At 42.0% G+C, this 26,290-nt stretch overlaps 2 protein-coding genes and 1 non-coding gene across 8 annotated transcripts; 1 reads left to right on the forward strand and 2 right to left on the reverse strand.

Moving 5' to 3' along the window:
- Nucleotides 1-1,150: 1,150 nt before the first annotated feature.
- LOC108136985 (organic cation transporter-like protein) lies at nt 1,151-3,834 on the reverse strand. Its single transcript, XM_017258479.1, has one exon. It carries the CDS (start codon nt 3,308-3,310, stop codon nt 1,592-1,594), a length of 1,719 nt encoding a protein of 572 aa, XP_017113968.1. The 5' UTR covers nt 3,311-3,834; the 3' UTR covers nt 1,151-1,591.
- A 2,327-nt stretch (nt 3,835-6,161) lies between these two features.
- On the forward strand, nt 6,162-25,902 carry LOC108136760 (myosin heavy chain 95F). 6 transcript variants are annotated; one of them, XM_017258114.2, is made up of 18 exons: nt 6,162-6,529; nt 19,367-19,561; nt 20,369-20,442; nt 20,502-20,631; nt 20,694-20,855; nt 20,958-21,220; nt 21,280-21,686; nt 21,758-22,502; nt 22,564-22,996; nt 23,062-23,303; nt 23,359-23,579; nt 23,638-23,868; nt 24,267-24,311; nt 24,481-24,525; nt 24,791-24,911; nt 25,100-25,217; nt 25,284-25,385; nt 25,449-25,902. In XM_017258114.2, the coding sequence occupies exons 2-18, from the start codon at nt 19,375-19,377 to the stop codon at nt 25,727-25,729; spliced, it is 3,807 nt and encodes a 1,268-aa protein (XP_017113603.1). In that variant the 5' UTR covers nt 6,162-6,529; nt 19,367-19,374; the 3' UTR covers nt 25,730-25,902. The 6 variants fall into 6 exon arrangements, with proteins under 6 accessions (XP_017113603.1, XP_017113600.1, XP_017113606.1 ...); XM_017258111.2 differs by lacking the exon at nt 6,162-6,529 and adding an exon at nt 14,269-14,956; XM_017258113.2 differs by lacking the exon at nt 6,162-6,529 and adding an exon at nt 19,133-19,296.
- Trnal-uaa lies at nt 12,704-12,787 on the reverse strand. The gene has a single exon. It is a non-coding gene; the product is annotated as a tRNA-Leu (tRNA).
- Nucleotides 25,903-26,290: the final 388 nt, after the last annotated feature.

Genomic DNA, 26,290 nt, shown 5'->3' on the forward strand with positions numbered 1-26,290 from the left:
CGTTCAACCCTGTGACCAATTCACTGATCAGCGATCAGCGCCGTATCAATAGTTTCCATTCCGAAACAGGGATGAAGGGGGAGTTGCAGCTGCTTCAATCACTGGGACATCATACGATGTCGAGCAACTGGAGCCAGCATGAACATCTCCCGACCTAAGAAAGAGCCCAGAGATGTCATTTTGGCCTGATTTCAAATTCCAAACTGTCATAAATTCTTGAATTTTATAGAAGAGTTAACAGTCGAGGTCATAAAAGTAATAAATATTTTATGCTAATATATGTTTCGATAGATTTTATAATTTTGACTTGAATGTATGCAGTGAAAACAAAAACAACGATTTCGTAATGAATATAACGGACTTTTTTGCTTTAAATATATTGTTGCATACTTTTAGATAAAACGTTTAAGTGGCTCAACATTTGTAGTGTTTCGGGTTAGCACTTATAAATATTATATTGAAGCTTTAAGCATTTTAAAATAAACTGATTAAGGTCAAATTCTTCCTATTCGATTGTACTAACATACAAAAATAATTCAACAATTCAAACGAATTCCATGTTCTACATATACCCCAAAAAATTAGTTGACAATGTTTTGACCGCGTCAGTATAAAACTATACGTGTACCCTGTATACGTATTTATGTTTGGTGCATGTATATATTCAATAAACGCTCTTTTAAACACTGCTGCTCTAATCAATGTGGGACTCTCTTTTTTGTTGACTGCTCTTTGCTGTATTTGCGTTTGCTATCTCAAACACTTGCAAGCTTGTTTCAATATTAATTGAAATATTCCGAGAACATGTTGCAGTGCACTCTAAAATAGTCCATCGGAAATAGACGACCCACTTTCCGGTCAGCCACGTAACAAGATCAAGTGCAAAGTGCTCGGCGAGATGTGAGTTATGCAAATCATATGCATTTGCCCCGAGAATCGTATGATAATAAATCGCATTCCATGTTATTTCTGCCATTGTAGCTGGGCACATGGTAATCTCGTGATTAAGAATTCAGAGCGGTCCACTTTTCATCGACAGTCTCGTGTCTTGGTGGCTGATAAGACACGGCTACGAAAATAAACACAGCGGAAACACGTTTTAAGTTCGGCCAGTCCGGGTTTATGAGGGGTCAATAACGAGGCGAGGAAATAGATTTAATCTCTCGGAAAAACACACATTTTATTACGAAATCATCTCCATGAAATACACTCATAAATGTAATTGGTAAATTATAGTTAAATAGATTAAGGAATAAGTTATCCAGCGACAAGGGTAAGAAAAAAAGTTTTCAATACTTTTTCAGGTGATTTCCCAGGGAAAACCATCCCTTATTCTTGTCAATCTTACCCTGTTCCCTGGCTAAATGCTAACGTGGATATGATTGATGCTACCCATTCTTTTCTTTTCTTTTATCTTGTTGTCTTCTCTTTTTTGGTTGCGTTTGAGATTTCAGAAATTATATAATACTTGGTCTACACTTTTACGGTAAATGCCCGGCCATTGGCCTGGCCGATTTCTAGATGCCCTGTAACCACTAGTCTCAAAGTTCGTTAGTTTCTGAAAAAAGTAGTGGGTTAGCCATGAGATTTCCTAGAACTTGTGGCCGTTGGTCTTGACCCCATTCGAGTCAGCCGATCCGTTCAGCGGCTGCGACTCTGGTGTCCGTAGCTGTTGCTGGCCCGCTTCCAGGTAGACATCCCCCTTGGTCTTGCGTCCAAAGCATTCGCCATCCGCAATGGTTTCCAGCATGGGCTTGTTGTGCGTCTCCGGCAGCAGAAGGGTCAGCAGTCCGGCGGCCAGCGAGAACGAGCCGCAGAGGAGCAGCGGCAACGGTTGCCAAATGGTGGACAAAAAGTTGAGGTAGGGTACCAGCATGCCGCTGATGCGGGCCACCATCGAGGCGGCGCCCATGCCCACGGTTCTCACCACTGTCGGGAACTGCTCGGCGGAGAAAAGGTAAACGGTGCCGTAGGAGGCGGTGATGGCTAGCTTGCCCAGCATGGCGCAGGTCACAATGAGCGTGTGCATCTTCCCCGGAATGATGACGGTGGCCAGCAGACTGAGTCCCGCTAGAACCAAGGTGCCGCACAAGATCGATCGCCTGCCCCAGCGGTTAAGGGTGAGCAGCAGGAAGATGTAGGCTGGTATCTCCACGGCGCCGGAGATCACGAAATTCAAAAGGTGATGCCCACCCAGATTGTTGGTGTTCCAAGAGAGTCCGTAGTACACACCGCTGGTCACCAGCCAGTCAAAGAAGATGAGGAGCGTCTTTCGACGCAGATTGGGGTAGCAGAACAGATCCCACACGGAGGGCGGAGGACTCTCATCCCGATCCCGATCCTGATCCTGATCCCCCAGCTTCTGCTTGGCCTTGTCCTCGGCCGTTTCGCCCTCATCCAGTAGGTCACTCAAAGTCTCATTGCTGATTTCCAGTTTGTTGAAACGCGCTGCCTTCTGCATGTTGGCTATGGCGCACTCTTTCCGACCCTTCGAGAGCAGCCAGCGGGCCGATTCCGGAATGATCCAGTAGTAGGACAGGAAGAGGAGTCCCGGCAGTGTGAGGGCAATCTGCAGCCAACGCCAGTCGTGCACAAAGTAAGCGAACAGCGCAGTCAGCATGAATCCCACGGAGAAGAACATCATCACGAAGATGCCGGCGTAGAGGCGCTTGTCGGGCCCCACCATCTCCATGGCGATCACGTAGGCCACCAGGAAAACCCCTGACGTAGTGGTACCCACCATCAGTCGCGCCAGCGTGTAGGTGAAGTACTCCGGAGCCAGTCCAGCCACCACTCCGAAGAACACCTGGATGACCAGCGAGGCGAAGAGAATGGGCTTGCGCCCGTACTTGTCACTCAGTTGTCCGAACACAATGCTCCCCAGGAGCACGCCGAACATGAAAACGTTCTCACTGATGGCGGTCATAAACTGTTTGCCACAGACCAAGTTCCATTCGGTTAGGGCGCTATTCAGGTACTTGCTCTGGTCGTAAACGTAGCGGGAACAGCTCTTGGTTGCGTTGCTGCCCCGGGGCAGGCTGCCATTTAGGTACTCCTCCGAGTACTCCACATCGTAGTAGGCGCACACCTCGTCCTGCGGATACGAGAGGTTCCACAGGTGGGGTGGCAAATCATAGCTACTCCCGTTCTCGAAGGGCAGGGCACATCGAAAGTCGGGTTTGGCCAGCAGGAACGGCCCCGCCAGCTTGTGAAAGGCCACTGGAATGGAGGTCAGACAGATGAGGAAGTAGATGATCTTCTGGTAGCGTCCGAATTCGCCCAGATGCACGATGGCCTCATCGTAGCCCATGGCGGAGTTTTTTCCTCCCCGTTTTCCGAATTTGCGAATTTGAATACCAGATGTCTACGCGCAGCTGACTTCCTCGAGTGCCGCCGGTACAATGAATCACTAAATCGGAACCGCTGTGCTTTTTGGCACTATCTCGTGATGTCGACACACACAAAACCACACTCGGCAGTTCCCAAGAAAAAGAGTGCCGAAATCGAGACTCTCCGCTGCGTTGACGTGTACTTTGCTCCCGGCGGTGGAGAATCCGTTAGAGCGAGAGACAGTTAGAGAGTACCGGCGTATAATTCTCCGTTCCGGCAATTATCGACCAACACGTGTTGCCAAAATTTTTGGCCTGACAGGAAGTGGTACCGAGTATCGAAAAAACCGGCAGCGGCACTGCGCCAACAATGCGTCTCCTTAGACCAATTGAACCGAACTAAGCACTAAACAACATTTCACCAAAGCCAAATGCTCAGTGCAATAGCTCAGAGACCAGACCGACAGGGCCAACAAACGCTTATGGTGTGATGGCTGTGTGTATACCCGACCCGCTCTGGTACTCGGATATATCCGAGTATGTTTATGTTGGCGAAACAGAAGAACGGCAAACAAATGCCGGCTGCATGCGCACTCTCTGTGGAATCGGGAGAGCGGCTCTCTAATACCACGATTACACTTCCAGCCACTCCAGGAGAGGGGATAGAGGGGGACTGGAACTGAGACTAGGACAAAGCCACCCCTAGTCGTGTTGTTAACAACTAACACTGCGATCCCAATTGTTGGCAGGAAAGCCATCTACCAATTTCCATTTGCACGGCCGCTCGAAGCCAGGTAAATGGAAATTCGAACGCTACATTATATGGCCATTCGTCAATCAGGCGATCACTCAAAAGGTCTGGCGCTCTCTCCTTTTCCAATTGAGCCGCGCTCCGACAGACAATTAAGCGAATCTCACAAAAAACAAAAAGACACCATGGGATAGAGGGTTTCGACTATGGGATGCCCAGTAATTGCTTTTTATTATCTGACCTGAACATTTAAGGAAGCTAAAGAGAAAGTAGTCAACCTTTTTAATATAAATAGTTCGTTTAGTTATATCTTTTAAAATAACTTTTTTGTTGACATCTCTTAACTACACTTTCAGAAGTGTTATTTTCTATTTTTAAAAATTATAATAAATATTACATTTAAACAGTGGCCTTTTCTTATAAGTCGACTAAAACCGGAAACATGCCATGATTCATGTTGGGAATTTAGTCTATGCATTTGCAAAATTCGTTGAGTCAGATTGTTGTCAAGAGTAAGGCATACATACGAACAAACACTTTAGGGCATTAACCCTATTTCCTTAGGTAATTATATCTCTCTAAGTGTAGCAAGGCAAGTTTGAAACTTTCTTAACATAAACTTTTTTAAAAGTCTGTAACGCAAACATTAAGTTCTCGTTTACAAAATTTCTCCAGAATATTAAAAAAAAAATACAGTACTCCCCTATACCCTACGAGCAACGACTATAATAACTCTCTCAATTGAACTCAATTAGTAAGCGTGGCGCAGTCCCGTTATAAGTGGGCAAAATCAAAGGCGAAAAATCATACGATACCAAGAGGTCCCCTTCATCCTCAACTCTTTCTTTGGTCAGTTTAATTCATCAAATTTTTCAGATGGGGCATCAGCTTGCAGGGTGCAGAGTTTGCGGAACATTTGGTCCGCCGAATAGATCCAAGTGGTGGTAACTGTTTAAGTAATAGACAGAAAACTAGCTAATGAGTTCACTATTCATTAGGTAACCCACCCCATTTTGAACCCACTAGAACAGGGCAGACGCTATGTGCAGAGTATTTTTCCTGCTCTATAGTTCTGGGGTGCAGGTTGTAGAACACTAAGACGGTTCCTTTCCCGGGAGTGTGGCTGATGCAGAGATGGAGAAATACAGTCAAGCCACCTTGCTCAATATCATTTAACTGCAAAAAAATATTGACTGTTTTATATTTAGTCTGTATAGAATAAACATAACCATTATAAAGTCTGTAGCATTTTTAATGGCAGCAGTGGCTTACGTAGAAATTAACTGTTGCCAGTCTGTCGTCTCTAAAATGGTACACTTTATTCTGAGTTAAAAATTAAACAAAAAAACAAACAAATTTGTATGTTATTTCGTATTTTCTGCTTGGCTGATATACTTAAAGTAGCCCAAAAGTAGGCACCGAAAACTGCACCTATTTTCTGAGTTTAATATTTGAATTTCTCAATGTATCTTCTCCCTTCCGGAATTTCAATATTCTATGCAAATTCTTCGATTTAATAAGTGTAGTTATTAGTAAAAGTTAACGATTAGTAAAAGTTCGCATCAATCAAGGCAGCGCCTGGAAACTGTATGATGGAGAAAATCAGTAGGGTCAGATAGCACAAACTCATTCCAACCAGGGTCAAACTACTGCAGGGGATTGATCGTCTTCCAAAGCGGTTAAGAGTTAGAAGCACGAGTATATGAGCTGGTAACTGCAAAGCTATAAAAAACTACAGGGAAATAAATATTAAAATTGGTTGGAAATTAATATTTTTACAGATTATTATGTAAAAATCGAAAAGAACTTTAGTTTTCTGTTTTGAAGATAAAATGCTGGTTAATTTAACCAAACAAATAATAGGCAACTTTTAATTGAATGACAGTTATTCAAACACCGATTGCTTTAAAAGAAAATCGATGTTTTCAAAAATTCAAGACAGCGATTATATCGATATATCGCCATTTCTTGCACCTCTATCGGTCAGCTGTTGCGCGCGCGATAGAGACTCTCTCTGCGCTCTCTCATACGTTGCCTTTTGAAATTAAACAAAAGTGGTTTGTTTGTTGAAAAGCGGTTTTATTTCGATTCAACTTCCCAACGCGACGGTTCGCGATCCAAAACGCAAAGATCTCGTCGCCGCTCGATCGTCGAGTTGAGTTCAAAACCGAGCAATTGAAACTCGGGCAAACACAACACCCAGCTGGAAATACTTCAGATTTTTACATTTTTTTCGGGAGTCGCGCGTGGTGATCAAATTTTAAGTTCTAAATTCCTGGGCATTCTGCGCTCCACGCAAGACAATTGCTCGAGAAAACCCGGACCAAAGGCCACGGAGGAGATCGATTCTAAGTGGGTGGCTCCTTCCTCAATGTCTGTGCGCGTCCCCGGAAATCTAATCCTCAGTAACCAGTAACAATCGCCATCCGAGATCTGCAGAAGTCCTCTGGTAAGTCGCCACTATCTCCAGAGGATTGGACTTAAGAAAACAGGGGGAAACCCATTGGAACGCTAGATTGTGAGTGCTCTCACCTGTAAAGGCGAATTTTCTGTCCCCCTTTATTTTTTGTTGACTTGCACTTGTTCGTTTGACATTGGCAAATTCTTGTCCATTAAAGTCGATTACCTATTCGTCGGTGGTGCAACTAAGCAATCGATTAGCAAAGACGGAAGTGATTATACCCTAGCTAAGGGCAATATGATTTTGGATGGTCACAAATGCTTAAAGCATTTGCATTTTAAAGCTCTATATTTAAGCTTTGAATAATCTTGTTATCTACATATGTATATAATTACATATTATTTTACTCATATATGTATATAATAACCACTTATATTTTGCTACGTTTTTTGCTGATAAATAAGGTTTTAGAAAGATATTAAACCAACTAGTTAACTTATGGTTCCAATAGCCTAGAAAAGTTTGGGGTTTCTCGAACATGCAACTAGACAGTAATTTGGAGTCTAGGGTTTCTAGGCCATAAACTGTCCTACTATATTTCTGTATTACAATAATATTTGTTTTCAAAGGGAGAGGAGGCTCGAGGGCAGACTTGAACGTGAACCAAACAAAAAGAGAGCGCAGTCGCAACTGCAAATGTCACCACCAATTCTTACAATTCCCACAGCTGTCCTCCTACCACATCCCGCACCCACACCCGTTCCATTCCACATGTACATACATACATGCATATACCCTGAAAAACAGAGAAATGATTCTATTTATAGGCAGAGCCAGTAAAATGCTGCCCCATGTCAACGTCGCCTTCGTGGTTCATGTTGTTGTTGAGTTTTTAAAGCAAACTCACAGATAGATTTGTGTCCCGACCATTTTAATTGAGTGCGGAAATGAGCAAACATTTCTTGGAGCCCCCGACCAGAGACACAAGTGTCTTCGTTCTTCCCGATCGACAGTCTGATTCTCCATTCGAGGCACATTTCGTTTATTTATGTGGAAAAGCAGGGAGAAGGAGGAGGATGACGGGTTGGGTGAAGGTCTCATGGCGTCGACGCCGCTCCTTTGCGCATGCGTGTCCATGTTGGCAGACATGCCCATCCTATTCTGAGCACTTTAAAGCCAATTAAACGGGTTCGACAATACCCTTTCATGTGTCGAAGGTATTTGCCAATCTCGAGGGTGAGGAGAAAGGTGCCTTTTTCAAAAGGAAGCAAACAAAACTGTGATCAAATTAAAAAAACAAACTTATATACCTAAAGGTCTGTTTAGAGCTTTTCTGGAAAACTGGAACTCGGAAATTTTCTTACATATTTCTTTTCATTTAAAATTTACAAAACTTACCTTTTATATTTCCTTTTTATTTACAAACTTATTTTTTTCAATACTAACAACTTTTTTATTCATAACGAAAATTTTGTTGAATTTTAAGCAATTATATTTAACAAACACTTTGGACATATTTTTAAAAAATGATGTACACTTAAAATTATTAAAAAAGTTCATATCTGTTTATGAATGCACCTAAAAATAAACCCCTTAGCAAGGGTGTGCTTTTTTCAACTTGTTGGGCGTATAATTCCAGACCCTTCGCGGTCCGCCAAAGGTAGCCTTGTTGTCGCTGTGCTAGCTGTCACTCAACCCCCTTTTCCCTGGCGGGACCACCCCCTCGGCGATCGGGCGAACAAGGCTCAACACGCGCCACACAGCTGACAGGAACTCAGGATCACGATCCTGATCTCCTGATGGCCGCCCGTCCATTGTCACCGCCGACAGCTGCTTATAGCGAAACCAAATATACAGAGCAAATATATGGACAAAGGCGTCGGACGCAAACCCACTTCGGAGTGGTCGCCAGTTGGGCTCGAGATGCGTTAGATCAATTTGCATATAATACAAAAAGAGAAACACTGAAACGGCCGACGATTGTTCGAAGATTCGCAGTGAAAGTCAGCCGAGTGTGTGGTTTAATTGCAGCTTTTGTTTTGATAGTCGATTAGCATAATTCGAGATGTATTTTACTCCTATCGTGGCTTCGCTGATTGTTATTTTATGTTTCTTTTGTTTAATGTATTAATTTTTTTATATTTGCCTAACGCAATACGTGCTTATAACATTTTGGATTAATAACCACTAGGAAGGGATCGTTAAAGAAGTGCCGTTTCTGTTTCCTGTTAAAAAATATATATATTATATGTATATGCACATATGATAAGACTATGTCATAAACAGCAACGGTGATTCAAACTATATCGCCGGCTCATTGCAAAAGGGTCTATGACTTGGAATGCGAGTGGTTTATGATATGAAACTACTTAAGTTGATATCAACAAACTTGTCTTTAAAAAGCTATTATTTTCCTTAAAAAAAAATATGGGACACTGGATAATTAGTTGGACTCCTAAGAAAATAGTAATCTAACAAAAATCAAAAATATTTTGACTATTTAAAGAGTTACTTATAAATAATGTCTTATTTATTTTGCAATAAAAAAAGGCACACTGCCTTTGTATCCAACCTTTTATTTGTCAATAACTGTTTCGTTTATTTGATTAATGACTACCAGTCTATTTTTAAACTTGTAACCATTAAACATTCGTTTACGAAAATAGATTTGCATAGCTAAGCTTTCGATGGGAAAGAGGCACGACTTGTTGTGATTATTTAATATTTTCTTAGACTTTGGTTGCTTGGTTAATAAATTGTAGTTCCCATTACAAAGAAAGCGACAAAAATAATTATAATTCTGCTGAAATTTTGTTGGCGGCCGTCAAACAAGTAATTGTGCTGAGAACGGAGATAAGATTAAATGTGGTACGATAACACACATTTGGTAACTCACACACTAGACGCCAAAAAAAAACAAAGGCTGGCTAACATGGCCCGGAGACAAAGCCCAAAACGTTGACCCAAAATAAACAAAGATCCCCTTAATTTTCCCCGTTTACAACTGTGTGTGTACGCCAAGTGCAAAGTAACGACTTGCAGGTTCCCGCCATATGGAAAATCTGTGAACATGTGTCGGGCAAAATGAGTTAAGGGCCCCCGTCATACAAATCCATCAACGTCTGGGAATGGCTTGGGTAATGGCAATGGGAATCGGATCCGGAATGGGACTAAAACCGGGACTAGGGGTGGGTCTGGATAGTCGGCGGTTAGCATTTGCATTTTAATTGCATCTCCGAATTGAAGGAAACGGGCGGCGTTAATTGCCGTTTGGCTCACAAAAAACGCTTTTCAATTGTCGGTAGTTTTCCGGCTTTTTCGGATTGCTTTTGACTGGTCCGCATTAATTGGTTCCACTTGCGCGACGTTTAACTATCGACAGTCATTTCTTCGCCTTGAATCGCCTCTTCTTCGTGTTTTTTGTTCGATGCCGAGTCGTTGAACTCGCGCTGCAACCAAAAGCACTCGACTCTGCATTTGTGGGGCAGCCCCTCACATAAACTTAAAACTAAACTAAAAAAAAATAAAATCAAAACAAAGACAGACAGAGAGGGAAAATAACAGAAAAAGATTAAACAACAAAACGCTACGAAAACTTGTTTCGGTTGTGACTTTTGCGCATGCTCAGCGTTTTGCTTGCCAACGCTTTACGGTACAGTGAACTGTGGCCCCGTAGCCATTCCCGCTTTTGGTGTGCGGACCAAAATCATGTTCCTGTGACGTTTGGGCCATAAATTTTACAGCTGCAGCTTCTATTGTTGCAAGTGTAATTACTTTTCGACTTTTTTTAGACCACTTTTCCCCGCTTTGGTTATTTGGATGGGTCAAGTTGGGCCAGTTAGCAGGAGTGACTCATCACTCTGCTCCCATTTGGTGGCCACTGGTCACTGGCAGCTGCAAAATCTGCGGACAAAACGAGTTCGACTGGTTGCCCAGCGATGCCTTCTAAGTCCATGCAACTACTACAGTCAGGATTAATATTATTGATTTTCAATCGATTTGTTCTGTAACATTTTTTCCCCGTTTCGAAGATTATTGTATTTAAACAATTTTTTGTAAAAATGTGAGGGACAAATGTTTTGTAACTGTAAATTTAGCAAATCGTGACTCAAATTAAAATAGGTAGATATGGGAAAGTTATATCATCGGCGTATCAAGAATATTTCACTTCAATTGAAAATAGTTGTAATAACGAGAATGTATTTAACTAATTGATTTATCGTAAAGTATATTTTATATTATCAACTATTTAGAATTGATATTGATAATATTTATTTGTAAATATAATTAAACATTTGGCTCAGTGCATTGTGAGGTTTTGTGGCCCCCGCGGTGCAAAATCGCTGTGCGAACCTGTCGCACCGTTAGTGCGTCCCTCCATCCTCGTGGACCCGTTTCCCTGCTCCTGGATCACGTGAGCCCGTCTTGACTGGTTGAACTTGATATTGATATCGAAACATGGTCAAGGAACTGACCGGAATGGAGAACGCAACTGGTTTCGGGATCATAGGAGAGCTGTGAGCTGTTCTCCCTGGTTAGCACGGCCTAAACAATGTCAATCTGGCCAACAATGCTCATTGGATTCCGATGAAATGCCCCGCACAAACGATTCGCTAACGGTTTGAGCTTCTTCTTCTGAGCTTCTTTCTCAGCACATTTGGCCTCAAATTGCCTCCAGTTCTTCATGGGTTGTAACCCAGGAAAGTGTCGCAATTATTACACAATTTTCGTGGCTCGCTGTCTCGTTTCGAATTTGTTTTAATTTGCCTTTGTGTGAGCCACAAGCAATTTGAAATGTTTCGGTTTTCCACAGTGGTAGAATGGCACACGAGCTGGGTTTTCGTTATGAAATAATGGCAATTGTTTCGCTTGCAATACTTTTTCGTCTTCTCGTTTTCCCTATTTCTTTGCCTCGGGTTATGTTTATTCAGAGAAGTGGCACAAATATGCTATCCCAAGGACCCACAAAAGAAATAGGTCATTAAATGGAGTTAACCAGAAGATATGTCAATGAGTTATATAACAAAATCATTTCCCAAAGTATAGAAAATCAATTTTGTATACCAGAGGGGTAAAAATCCATAACCTGCGATGTTTTAAATTGATGTGGATGAAATAAAAATGATTCATATTGCGTAACAAAATTCAATCTTCTCATCAGAGTTAATTGCCACAGCTTTGCATCAGTTTCCTTCTATTATTTATCATCTTTCTTACAAATTTCCCCACCCAAATTCAATTGATTTAAAAAAGTCAAAGTTTCTTTCGAGAGATCATCTTTTCACATCACTCAAAGTTTGCCCGCGAGTCAAATTAAATACACAAAGCCGCTTAAAATGCGTTGGTTCCATTAATTATTACCTATTCCAATTTAAGCCCGATAGGTAAACCCCTTATGGTCAACCGTTTGCCCTTAACATTTCTTTAACTGTTTTTCATTTTTCCATTTCCAAAGAGCATTGCGCAATGCAACAGAATGAATAACAAAGCGCATGCCAAAACAATAGACTCATAACGAACAACATGTTTATTAATTATTCAGCGAAGGCAACAGCAACAACGGTCATTTATTGTGTTTGGTTTTGTTTTTGGTTTTGGACATCGCCCGGCAGCTCTTTGGGCCAAACCGGAAGCTGAACCTCGTCGCTTGCAACGGTAGAACAGTTTTCAATGACACAGAATTACATGCTTTTTTTGAACCCCACTTGGTATTGTGCTGTTACATTGTTTGTGCATAGTGTGCATAGTGTAGTGTCTTTTACTTTTTAAAATATTCTTTTTGTTAGATATTTGACTTAAAGTCACAAGTTTAAATTGCTGCCTTTTTCAAAACACACATATTTAAGTTACTAAAATTGAATAGTTTCACAAAGCTTGTACTGGCAGTATTATGCCAAAAAAAGTGCAAATAAATTAATTGATAGAAATTTCCATAAATAAAAATTAAAAAGAATTCAATACATCGCTTACAACATTTTTCTTATCACAAAGAGCTTAAAATTACATTAGGTTCATATCAGAGACCCCATTTTTAAGTTTAATTGGAGTAAAGTAATATTTCAGCAAGCAAACTTACTTCCATTTAGAACCCTTTGGAGATAACTTATATAAGCTTGTAAAGCCAAGTACATACAAGGCCTCAGCTAGGAAGATTTGGGTAAGGGATGTATACAAATAATTATTAAATAAATAAAAGAGAAACAAAAAAAAAACAATCACTTTTGTCAGGTGTGGGGTTCGAACCCACGCTCTCTCTCGAGAACCAGAGCTTAAATCTGGCGCCTTAGACCGCTCGGCCAACCTGACTGCGTTGAGCGACACGACAAACGAGCTATAAAAGCGAACGGCTGCCTGGCTGCCATTGCCAGTGCCATTTTCAATTGTCTGGGGTTGTTTTTCTCCACGTTCTGTATTGTATCTCATTGTTTGAATAACGAAAAGAAAGCTTATTTTCGTAGTAGGTCTTATAAGGCGTTAAACTACTAAATTAGAGTTTTTTGCACTAATCTTTGGTATAATGAAAAAATAAAACAAAATTTGTATTATCCTTAAATTGAACCCGGGACGTTTAGATTTCTAGAGAGAAAAGTTCTACGCCCAAAACATTTATAAGTTTATTTATAGAATGCTTTGCTGCACTCGTGCAAAGACTGAGATGGCGTAATCGCCAATTTCCCATTTATTTCGTTTATTTCGCTTTGTTTCGTTTCGTTTGGTGGTATTGATCAAGCGATTTCAGTACAGCAGATAGGCATACAAAGACCGCGAATTCCTCCCCCGACCGCAACCCCTCTTTATTTTTTAGGTACGCAAATGCCTGTCAGTCACAGCCCAGCGCACTGCTCTCTTCGTCGGTTTTTAGAAAGCTCCTGCGAAAGCTTTTGTGATGCCGCTTATCAGATGCATCTGAACGGAACCGAATCTCTAATCCGCCGCTGGTTGGTTGTCCCCATCTTAATCGCTTTGTTTACCGGAGCCCCAGAAGCTTTAGAGCTAACCCCTAACCCATGCACCCCATTGTGGTATAACACCCCTTGTTGAATGCCCGTCAAGCAGCTGTTGCGTCAATGGTGTATGAATAACTCAATTTGCCAATTGGAGTGAAACACAAGCACCGCAGGATGGCTAAAGAATATTGAATAAATAATTACATACAAACTTATACCAGTTATTCCTATATTTAAGCTCACTTTTATAGCACTAAGTTCTCACAGTGAGATACTAACAACTAAAATCAACTTTGGAATTATGTTTTAACTAATATGTTTTATGTATAACTATTAATTGCCACTTTAAAAACTGAATTTGTTTGGTGCGCTCATTAATTAATGGTTTAAGATTATAGAACCCGGTTCGCTTTATAGATTGGTCAACTTACGTAGCAAGTACTACGTATATGAGCCCAGCTGTGCGTGTAAACAATTCCGGAAGTTGTTATTCACGCCACTGCAACGCAGCGAGCCTTCCTGGTACACCATCAGCCGGGCTCCGGCTCCGATGACTCCGTCGCACTTGAGGCAAGTGCCACGGGTGTCATTGTTTGTTCCCGCTCCCAAATTGGGGCACAAACAAATAAAATATTTTGAAAAAAATGCGCCTGGCACGCAGCTGGAATTATTACTGTGCCACCCACTCTCCGACATCGGTAATTGCGGATTCGGCGCAGTTAACGAAGCCGAATACCGTATACGATAATGCGGATACACGATGGGCAGCAACCCCGAGTTTCGCAGAGGGGCATCCTGCCCAGAATCCGGCAATCCGCAGTGCATGTCGCGAGTTTGATGCAGTCGTCACGCCACGTGTCGCCCCGTTATAATTCCCAATCGTATTTTTTCGGGGCGGTTACCCGAATGTCTAGAACTCGGTTACTGGGTGAAAACTGCACGGCAACAGCAGCTGTGAAAACATCATCATCGTAAACAGCAACAACAAGAGATACATCGAGCGATGCATTTGGAGTCAAAAGTTCAGCATCGCAACTGATTTCCTAGATATACATACATATCTACCATTTATCTACGCACGCATCTGCTTTCGATCTCGTATTGTATTTACCTCTCAATGTAGGTCAGAAATTGCCATAAATTTAGCAATTGGCCTGGCCACAAACTAAACGAGAAATTGCAATTAAAAGTGAAAAGCTGCATCTCTTGGGTAATCCAGCGGATGGGCCAAAGGTGCCAGCCAGTGGAAAGTGTTTAATCGATAGTGAAAAGCGCCAAAGTGAAAATCAATTGTCACTGCCTGCAGCATTTGTGGTAGTCAACAAACAACTAGTCGCATCCCGAACGGTTTCACATACAGTCAACCCCCTTGGTGACTCACCCGACACCCTTATTCGTACTCCTCCCTTTTCTCGAGTGTCACAGTGCCAAAGTCTTCGCTCCAGTGCATTGCACTGCAATTAACCTATTGGGCACCCCAAAATGGATTTCTATGCCAATAACAACGCGGTGCACTCGGCCAGCATGGGTAAGTTCAATTAACTTGGCTTAATTGTTTGGCATTCTTATCGCCAGACATTATTTAGAGTTGGCAATAGCTTTTGGTTTAGCACTTAATTTTTTGATCTAGATTTGAGATTAATTGGGTGTCGTAATAATTAAAATGAATTAAGTGTAATCTGATTATTGTAATTTAAATTAATTTGCAAAACGCGAATAAGTTTTGCCTTGTGTATCTTAATATGTCTCATGTAAATTATGCTATTGCTACCCAAGATTAAACTTCTATGTATACTGATATCAGTCACAACTCGAACGAACGGTTAAACATCGATAACGAACCCTGCATATCGGTCAAAAACAGTTTTAAGAACGAAAAATTTGCGTTTCCAGTTCATTGACTTGCCACTTCGCAACTTATGATTAATTCTAAAATAGACAATGACGAATGCCTACCACATATTAATGAAAACAAACAGGAAAACTGTGCGCATGTTTTCCAAAAGCAGACATAGTTACAATAATAAAACGTTGGCACGCAACAATGTTTTTTTTTGGTTAAAGAGATGGAGACTGTAAACAGAGTAAACGATGATATCACACCCAACAGCACCCACTCTATCGAAAAGTAAACATTGTCTACTCCATTCCTTACAAAAAAATCACGCAGAGGCGTCTGCTTTGTGGACTTAGCTTCTGGCTAATTGCTATTCGGACCTGGTTTAGGGTTTGGGTCGCGGGTCGTGGGGTCATTGCATGTGCTCGGATTACGTATACGCACGGTGGGCCCAAGCCAAAACTAAATAAGCCTGTTAGCTGCAGCAGGTGTTGCCCTGCCCATTCGAAAGGTTCTTTCAGGCTGCATTTTATCATTTACGGAGCACAAAAGTTTCGGTCCGGCTTCACATTTCATTAGCTTTTTGAACATGACTTGGCTGTTCCTCGGATACCCATTGCCTTTACCTTTACCTTTGCCTTTGCCTTTGCCACTTCACTCCCCTGACTTTTGGAGGCCACAGTCACTGTGTGTTCTTGATTTTCCACACCTTCGCTTCAGCTCTTGTCCATTGTCAATGTCGCCTTGAAGCATTTCCTTCGCCGCCAAGTCATTTGCTGCTTCCACACTTGGTTGCCTCGTATCACTCGAAAAATTTGTTTTAAACCACCACCTAAACTGCTAAAATTTTAAAAAACGTATTCATTTTGGTTAAATTAATTTGAATCTACAACCTTTTTGTTGATATATGCTATTGCTTATACCAAATATCAAGCTGTAACATTGTATACATTATAATTAAAATAAATATTACTTATAAAGTTACAATCGCATTGGTAAATCACGAAATACGTTTTCTGACATTAAGTTGTAACTTTGATTTAATTTTTGAAGACTTAAAATCATTTTTGTTCAAAAATAACCATTACTATGCAATTAGGCATTTATTCGTTAATGATAGTCCCTCGAAATCTTATTTAAAAACCGGAAAACACATTTTTCCTAGTGTCGCGTTGAGAGCATAATAAAAAGAGTGAGAATCTGGGAGACTTGCGGCTTGCATTTCCATGCCTGGCCGTCGCCAAGAATGCAGCTGGGCCAGTTCTTCTGCCCCCCATAAACGGCCATCACACGCTGGCTTCTTTTTTATATCTCCAGCTCTCGGTTCCTAGGCAACACTTCTTTTTTTTGCATGCTCTGTATGTGCTTGTTTTTTGCACAATTTGTAATTTATGCCGCCATCTCATGCTGGCAGCAGATTCAAGTGGCCCAGACATATGCGAAAGCAGAAGACTGAAAAGCAAAAACTGAAGTCCCAGGAGAAGGCGACAACGTGGCCGTGATTGTGGCTGTCTTGCATATGGAAGAACCCCCTCTATCGCCTTGCCAATCAGTATTTCTTTGCTCTCTGCATAATCAAGATTATGTTAAATTGTCTGAGTAATTGTTGTTAATTTGCCTGGGCACATTATAAAGCGATTTCAACCATATGGCCGGGGTTAAGCTCCGCTTTCTTTCCACAAACTGGGCTAATTATGATGGATACATTGCAGCCGTAAATTGTTCACAACACTTCAATATCAGCATGAGATTGAAGTTTCATTAAGTATCCACCCTAATGCTGCATAAGCCAAACAGTTAGGAAAAAAACCCAAGGAGCGTGACTCATTTTGTTAGCTGCATACAATATAATTGGATCGATAAGACTTGACTTAATTCTTAATGCAGTGTCTGTCGTGGCCCGAATTCGTTAATTAAGATAAGAATTTAAATTAAAGTACATTATGAGTCAACACATCAGGGAGTTCGTAGGTGGGTAGGTATTTAAAAAAGTTGTCGTATGATTTTTTAAACAAATTCAAAAGAAAGAAATCCCTTTGGAAAAATATTGGTTTGTTTAGAAAATAAAATATATTTAAATTTGTTCATTAGGAATGCACCCTACATCAACCTTTTTACTATTTATTTTATCTGCCTCAAATCATTTTCCGCAAATTTTTATGTTTTATTTAATATGAGATACAAGGCTTTTAAAAGGTGTTTGTTTAGCTTTCGTTTCCGTTATCTTTCAAATCGATAACGAGTGAATATCAGGAAATAAACGGAAAATTCAATGTCAAGAGTGGTTAATTAGTGAAAGGAAAAACTAAATAAACACAAGAAAAGTGTTTTTCAAACAAAAACAACTTCGACCGCTGTTTTGTACACATCTGTCATCGCTAAACGTTTTCTAAATGACATCCATAACTGCAGATCTATGAGAAACACCCACTCACCAAAACCAGTATCTCAGCATCCCCAGCATTAAAGTCGTTTGTGTTTCTCTCTATCTTTTTTGTTTGGTTCTCATCCGTCAAAGCAAAGTCACACAGGCCAAACTGACTCATTTGACGAAACAAAATAAGGCTTAACAATCATTTAATAATTTAGCACTTTGCGCAAAATTTATCTTGATGAATGCGGGATAGGGGGGTGCACGAACTGAGACCCAATAGCAAAACCATTGTTCCCTTACACAGTTCCCCTAAAATTCGAGAGCATTTTGTCGCACTAACACTTAAATACTACGAATATGTATTCGTATAAATCTGGATGCACTGCGGGGAAAAGAGCGGGCACCATTAACCTAGCCAGAGCTGGAATAAATGGATTTCACCTTGACGCGTTCGCTAAAACAATAATTCCAACGTCACTGTCTCGCTTTCCGAAATCAGATGTCAGGCGGGGAAGGTGTTGAGGAATCGAGATATATGTATCTTCAAAACTAGCTGTAAATAAGAGCTTGCGGTTTTCTACATACGTATATATCCGAATGATGCTAGGTGTTTGGCAAATCACATAACAAGGCCGTATACCTACATACGATGAGATGGATACACCAGTCTAGGTAAAATGTCTATCACTAGAGATTCCATATTACAGAATGCGAATATTTTGATATCAGCATATCATTTGCCAATTTAGAATTCAAAGAAAACTTATTTTGAATTTAATGTTTTTTATTTTTTAAATAATTAAATATTTATTTTTGAAATAATTAAATATTTATATTTGAAATAATTAAATATTTATTTTTTGAATAAATTAAACTATTGGCTACTTCAGGGAATTCTCCAGCACTTATTACACTCTAAAGATATCTCAGATGACAACGTTTGAAACCACAAATAATTATTAATCTTTACAGTAAAAATAAAAATCACACGCAACAAATATTTGAGCTCCCCAACCAATATTTAATCTATCCGTCACTAGGCTATTTAAAATATAATGCCTATTTTATCTAGATATTTAGCCACAAATATTGCATAAAATGCGACTATAAAGATGTAAAGTAAATTAAGTAGTAAATATTGTAATGTTGACCGCGATTGTAGCTGTGGGCTTATCAACTGCTCTACACACACTACGCCCATGAGTCAGAAGGCAGTGCATGACCAAGAAAGGTAACCAGCGAATAGACATAAACGAAAGGCGAAAGAAGCAGAGACAGACGAAAAACAGAAACTGCCACAGCGACAGCAGTTAGAGAACAATGGGCACCAGCTCCAGAGAGAGAGAGAGGAAAGTGGTACCAGTTCCATGGAGAGGGAGAGCCCGGAGAGAGAGCGACTCACAGGTAAAATGGCCACAAAACACCGGCACCGGTAACCCTAATGACTCTGCGAGAGCTACAGAGTCCATTCCAGCCGATCGCTTCACTCACTTGTCTTTCCACACTCAAACGGCGAGGAGCGTTCCTGGTCGGGTCCTCGGTTCTCGGTTCTCGGTTCTCCGTTTTCGCTTCTCTCAGTGTTGGTAGTTCGAGGTAGATAAGATTTTTGGCGTTGATATTGCCCCGCTGCCATACGGTGTTACCTGACATAATAAATGTAAAGCTAAACTAACTTTAACTTATTTAATATCGCTCTAATTTGGGGTTTCTCACCTTGCCCTTTACAGTGCGCAAAATGTTGGAGGACACCCAACTGGTGTGGGTGCGAGATGCTGCCGAAGGCTATATACAGGGCCGGATCACGGAGATCGGCACCAAGGAGTTCGAGGTTACGCCCACCGACCGGAAGTATCCGAAGCGCACGTGCCACTTTGACGACATCCACTCCTCGTGCGATGGACCCCAGGATCACGATGATAACTGTGAGTACTTTATTCCGAGGATACCAAAGTTCCAACGTAAAAATAAAAGAGATAAGAGCAAGCTTCTGTTTTCGAAAATTATTGTGCCGGTTGTATTATATAACAAGAAAGTGAAAGAACACCCAGAATTAAGTGTTCTTGATCTTAAAAGTATGTATATTTAAAAATTCCTTGAACTTAAACTTGGCAAAACGAAGCTTACCAGAACCCAAACTAATATTTATCACTTTAGATGCATGAGTCAGCATGTATTCGAAATATCTTTACAGACAAAGATTTTCCTAAGTGGAAGGTTATTTTTGCAAATATATTTTACATTTTTCTACATATGCACTTGTATAAAAGCGTTTTAAAAGGTTTATGCTTTTAATTATGTCAAGAAAGCTAAACAACACTAAGAGTTCAGTAGGGTAAAGATAAAGATATAAAACGTTCGTGATCTTGAGACCATTTCGACAATAAAAAAAAACACATTTATTGTGCTGAAGAAAGCCATCTTATCTATAAACCCGATAAGATCGCTTTGACTTAAACGATACTAGGAATTTAGAGCAACATTTTTCAGTGCATTAGGTTCAAATTGAGCGAGTGAGAAACCCACATATGGAGTAATGTGACAGATCTTGCGAAATGCTACTTTTCTCAACCCTATTCCTCTTAACCCTGGCTTGAGAAAATCGTTAGCTACGCTTGCTTACCTGACCCCCGACCCCTTCAGACGGACGGGAGAAAGTGGTCGGAGGGTTTGGGCCATAAAACCCGTATAATTTCAGGCGTTTTACTAACCCAGATGATTTTATGTTCCAGGTGAACTCATGCTGCTCAACGAGGCCACATTTCTGGACAATTTGAAAACACGTTACTACAAAGACAAGATCTACGTGAGTACTTTAAATAAGAGCCAACGCAAATGGAGCTAAGTTAAGCACTTTTCTTGCAGACATATGTGGCCAACATATTAATCGCCGTGAATCCGTATCGTGAGATCAAGGAGCTCTATGCACCCGATACCATTAAGAAGTACAATGGCCGTTCTCTGGGTGAACTGCCTCCTCATGTCTTTGCCGTTGGTAAGTTTGATTAATCTTCGTAAATCTACAGAGATATAACTAGTTTAATTATGAACTAACAGCGGATAAAGCCATACGGGATATGAGGGTCTACAAGTTGTCGCAATCGATCATCGTGTCTGGAGAGTCGGGTGCCGGCAAGACGGAGTCCACCAAATACCTGCTCAAATACCTGTGCTACTCGCACGACAGTGCCGGTCCCATAGAGACCAAGATATTGGATGGTGAGTGTCATATCAACAACTTCCTTTGTTTATATAACCTTAACCTTGAGGTAGTTTAACTTTAATGTCGCTTATTGATGAAATTCTAATATCAACCCATAGCCAATCCCGTGCTGGAGGCCTTTGGCAATGCGAAGACCACTCGAAACAACAACTCTTCGCGGTTCGGCAAGTTCATTGAGGTGCACTACGATGCCAAGTGCCAGGTGGTCGGTGGTTACATATCGCACTACCTGCTGGAGAAGAGTCGCATCTGCACGCAGAGCGCCGAGGAGCGGAACTACCATGTGTTCTACATGCTCCTTGCAGGAGCTCCCCAGCAGCTACGCGATAAACTGAATTTGGGCAAACCAGATGACTATAGGGTAAGCATACAAATGTCCTTAAATCAATATCCATTTCATGGTTCAATCTCCCTCGGCAGTATCTCTCCGGCTGCACTCAGTACTTTGCCAACGCCAAGACGGAGCAGCTAATACCGGGCTCTCAGAAGTCCAAGAATCACCAGCAGAAGGGACCGCTGAAGGATCCGATAATCGATGATTACCAGCACTTCCACAACCTCGACAAGGCATTGGGTCGTCTGGGTCTGTCGGATGCGGAGAAGCTGGGCATCTATTCGCTGGTGGCAGCTGTGCTCCATCTGGGCAACATTGCTTTCGAGGAGATTCCCGACGATGTGCGCGGTGGCTGCCAGGTGTCCGAGTCCTCGGAGCAGTCCCTGACCATCACTAGCGGACTGCTGGGCGTGGATCAAACGGAGCTGCGCACGGCTCTGGTGTCGCGCGTGATGCAGAGCAAAGGAGGCGGCTTCAAGGGCACGGTTATCATGTAAGGGATTGAAAAACTAAAAACTAAAAAACTATGGATATCCTTTAATATCTAACCAATCCTACTTGCAGGGTTCCTCTGAAGATCTACGAGGCGAGCAATGCTCGGGATGCCTTGGCCAAGGCCATCTACAGTCGCCTCTTCGACCGCATCGTGGGCCTGATCAACCAGAGCATTCCCTTCCAGGCCTCTAACTTCTACATCGGTGTGCTCGACATCGCCGGTTTTGAGTACTTCACGGTGAACTCCTTCGAGCAGTTCTGCATAAACTATTGCAATGAAAAGCTGCAGAAGTTCTTCAACGATAATATACTGAAGAATGAGCAGGAGCTTTACAAACGGGAGGGTCTTAATGTGCCGGAGATCACGTTCACCGACAACCAGGACATCATCGAGCTGATCGAGGCCAAGTCAAATGGCATCTTCACGCTGCTCGACGAGGAGTCCAAACTGCCGAAGCCCTCGTATTCGCACTTCACCGCCGAGGTGCACAAATCGTGGTCGAACCACTATCGCCTGGGTCTTCCAAGATCCTCGCGACTCAAGGCCCACCGCACTCTGCGGGATGAGGAGGGCTTTCTGGTGCGTCACTTTGCCGGAGCCGTGTGCTACAACACGGAGCAGTTCATCGAGAAGAACAACGACGCCCTGCACGCCTCGCTGGAGGGTTTGGTCCAAGAGTGCGAAAATCCCCTGCTGCAGACCCTATTCCCCTCGGGCAGCAGCGCCTCCATTCGCGGCAAGCTGAACTTTATATCTGTGGGCTCCAAGTTTAAGACGCAGCTAGGCGAGCTGATGGAGAAACTGGAGCAGAATGTGAGTCTTAAGTGAAATTTTTGGAGGCAGTAACCAACAACTAATGTACGTTTGCTTTCAGGGCACCAATTTCATCCGCTGCATCAAGCCCAACAGCAAGATGATCGATCGTCAGTTCGAGGGCAGCCTGGCGCTGGCCCAGCTGAAGTGTTCGGGAACCATTTCGGTGCTGGAGCTCATGGAGCACGGCTATCCATCGCGTGTCCTCTTCGCGGATCTTTACAGCATGTACAAGTCGGTGCTGCCGCCGGAACTGGTTTCATTGCCGGCTCGCACATTCTGCGAGGCCATGTTCCAGTCGCTCAACCTGAGCGCCAAGGACTTCAAGTTCGGCATCACCAAGGTCTTCTTCCGGCCGGGCAAGTTCGTCGAGTTTGACCGCATCATGCGCTCCGATCCGGAGAACATGCTGGCCATTGTGGCCAAGGTCAAGAAGTGGCTTATTCGATCGCGTTGGGTCAAATCCGCACTGGGAGCCCTCTGCGTCATCAAGCGTGAGTTTTTATATTTTAAATTAATTATTATCAACTTTTGAATGTATACCATTTGTCCACCTTAGTGCGTAATCGAATCATATACCGCAACAAGTGTGTCCTGGTGGCCCAGCGCATTGCCCGTGGTTTTCTGGCCCGCAAGCAGCATCGCCCGCGCTACCAGGGCATCGGCAAGATCAACAAGATCCGGATGAATACGCTCAAGACACTCGAAATTGCAAGCGGCCTGAAAATGGGACGCGATGAGATCGTCAGTGGAGTGAACGATATCTACAGGCAGATCGATGATGCCATCAAGAAGATCAAGGTAAGGCTTGTTAAATGGCAGTTTTAATTGCGTACTGAGCCTCAATCCCTTACAGCTGAATCCACGCATCACTCAACGCGAAATGGACTCTATGTACACCGTGGTCATGGCCAATATGAACAAGCTCACCGTAGATCTGAACACGAAGCTCAAGGAGCAACAGCAGGCCGAGGAGCAGGAGCGTCTACGCAAGATTCAAGAGGCCCTGGAGGCCGAGCGGGCTGCCAAGGAGGCGGAGGAGCTGCGTCAGCGCGAGGAGGTCGAAAACAAGCGACTGTGAGTAGAAGTTTGCCAGAGATTTTACCTGGTAAATAACCTCCAATTCAATTACCAGCAAAGCTGAGATGGAAACGCGCCGCAAGGCTGCCGAGGTCCAACGCCTGCGCCAGGAGGAGGAGGATCGCCGTGCCGCCTTGGCCCTGCAGGAGCAGCTGGAGAGGGAAGCCAAGGACGATGCCAAGTACCGACAGCAGCTCGAACAGGAACGCCGCGATCACGAGTTGGCCCTGCGCTTGGCCAACGAGTCCAATGGCCAGGTGGAGGATAGTCCACCAGTTATCCGCAAGTATGTGAAAATTTTATTCAAAAACAAAAGGTTACATGGACCTAAGATACTTTCTTTTCTGAGATGGTAATAGGGATGGGTATATTATTATATTTTTTCTAAAGAATGTAAAACTTGCAAAGTAAATATTTAAAATATTTTCAATTAAGCTGATAAAAGAAGTTTTTTCATTATATATCATTCTGATAAATTATTAAGGGGACTATCAAATAAGGCCTGTCTATTTTATAATTTATATATTGTACATATATATTAATATATGGCCTTAAATAGTTATTAAGTCGTTATATATTTAATAAAACTCACCGAATTTTTCCTTTCCCCTTACACGAAATCTACTCCACACTATCCACAACAATCCACCACCACCCAACACACAATCCAATCCAACAACACAGTGGTGTCAATGACGCGTCTCCCATGGGTTCCAACAAACTGATCAGGTATAGCACGCTTTATGAATTACCTATGTCTCCAACTCTTGTAAATGTTGTCAATCTTTTCTTGCTTTCCCAAAACACTAATTGGACAATGACTCGAAAAAAAACAAAAAAACAACAAACAATACTTTACTACTTTAACTTCTTTACTTTCTGTATATTTTTGAAAAAGTTTTTCACAAGTTGTGTCAAACATTGCTTCGCGGTACTTGAATAAGTGAGTTGGTGCTGGTTTTGAAATCATTTCATACTAACTGAATTACTAACACCTAAAACAAAGAGCTCATGCCCACTAATCCAAAGCATCTGTAATATACTACTACTAGAAAACTCCCATTGGCTTTTAGTTGTTGACTTTCAATATCTTTGTATCCTGTCACCATGAACATTTAATGCCATCAATGACTCACTTTTGTTTGCTTGCGCTGTTACATTGCTTATTTTAATACAAGTGCTAATTGATATTTCCCTCCCTGCCGCAGATCGGAGAATGTTCGAGCCCAACAACAGGCCCTGGGCAAACAGAAGTACGACTTGTCCAAGTGGAAGTACTCAGAGCTGCGTGATGCTATCAACACGTCCTGTGATATCGAGCTGCTGGAGGTGAGTTTGTGGATTTATTTGGATGTTACTTCAACTCGCACCTCTTTTGGCCAATTTAATAACATTTACATAACAGCTTTACATTTTTTGTATCGCAAATTGGGCTCTATTTGACTATTAAAAAAATAATAAAAAAAAAAACTCTTTAATATCTACTGATATACCTAAACCCTTGGGATTTTTCACAGGCCTGCCGTCAGGAGTTCCATCGCCGCTTGAAGGTGTACCACGCCTGGAAGGCAAAGAACCGCAAGCGTACCACTATGGATGAGAACGAGCGTGCCCCACGCAGCGTAATGGAAGCTGGTTAGTGAGGCTAGCCATGTCCCAAACTTATATTCTCAAATATAAAGATAATAATCCCCATTTCAGCCTTTAAACAGCCTCCTCTTGTCCAGCCAATCCAGGAGATTGTGACGGCCCAGCATCGCTACTTCCGGATTCCCTTCATGCGAGCCAATGCGCCGGATAACAGTGAGTGTCCTTTTTCTTGTAGTTTAATAAAATAAATAAAATAATACGATTAATCGTTTACAGCCAAGCGAGGCCTGTGGTATGCCCACTTTGATGGTCAGTGGATCGCTCGTCAGATGGAACTGCATGCCGACAAGCCGCCCATTCTTCTCGTGGCTGGCACGGACGACATGCAGATGTGCGAACTGAGCCTGGAGGAGACGGGACTGACGCGCAAGCGCGGCGCCGAGATCCTGGAGCACGAGTTCAACCGCGAGTGGGAGCGCAACGGGGGCAAGGCCTACAAGAATCTGGGAGCCAAGCCAAACGGGCCAGCTGCAGCAGCAATGCAGAAACAACAGTAGAAGTCCAACAAACAGGCACTGCATAAATCAAACATTGCCGTTTCGGTGGTCAAAAGGTCAATATTAGTAGCTAACTAAATTCCAAAATTGGTTTTTGCCAGTCAAGTTTTACTGAAAGCGACCACGTCCATCAAAACATTTTTAGTAAATATAACGAAATATATTATCATAAATGTCGACCTTTTGAATTTTGTTTTCGATCGCAAGTCTCTTTACCCGCTCATTTTGTGCGCCCGGACTGTTGTGGGGGCCTTATACAATTAGCTATACAAAATATATATCTTTTGATTAAGTGAATCTTTTGATGTAAAAGGAAACGGCAAGTTGTATTTAGAATTTAACGAAGTACTATTTAAATTGTGTATTTAGTTCACTGCGATGTATTTACATAATTGAATATATATTTTACAGTATTTTAAAAATAAATATTTGAAGTACATAAACGAGTTTTTGGTTTTATATATAAACATTATTTTGGTCGAAAATCGTTTCGTGTTTTAAGTAACGGTATCTGTTATTTTGAATTTTTTGTAAAGCAGTGCAAGCAGTGTTCTTTTATAG

This window comes from Drosophila elegans, unplaced genomic scaffold (assembly GCF_018152505.1).
Source record: "Drosophila elegans isolate 14027-0461.03 unplaced genomic scaffold, ASM1815250v1 contig_476, whole genome shotgun sequence".
Taxonomy (NCBI): Eukaryota; Metazoa; Arthropoda; class Insecta; order Diptera; family Drosophilidae; genus Drosophila; species Drosophila elegans.

Bases quoted from the DNA above. Each gene is read 5' to 3' on its own strand.
- LOC108136760 (XM_017258111.2), top strand. From the start codon at position 14,911: ATGGATTTCTATGCCAATAACAACGCGGTGCACTCGGCCAGCATGG. The intron at 22,997-23,061 runs GTGAGTTTTTAT...TGTCCACCTTAG, and splicing joins AGCCCTCTGCGTCATCAAGC to TGCGTAATCGAATCATATAC. The intron at 23,869-24,266 runs GTATGTGAAAAT...CCAACAACACAG, and splicing joins AGTCCACCAGTTATCCGCAA to TGGTGTCAATGACGCGTCTC.
- LOC108136985 (XM_017258479.1), bottom strand. From the start codon at position 3,310: ATGGGCTACGATGAGGCCATCGTGCATCTGGGCGAATTCGGACGCTAC.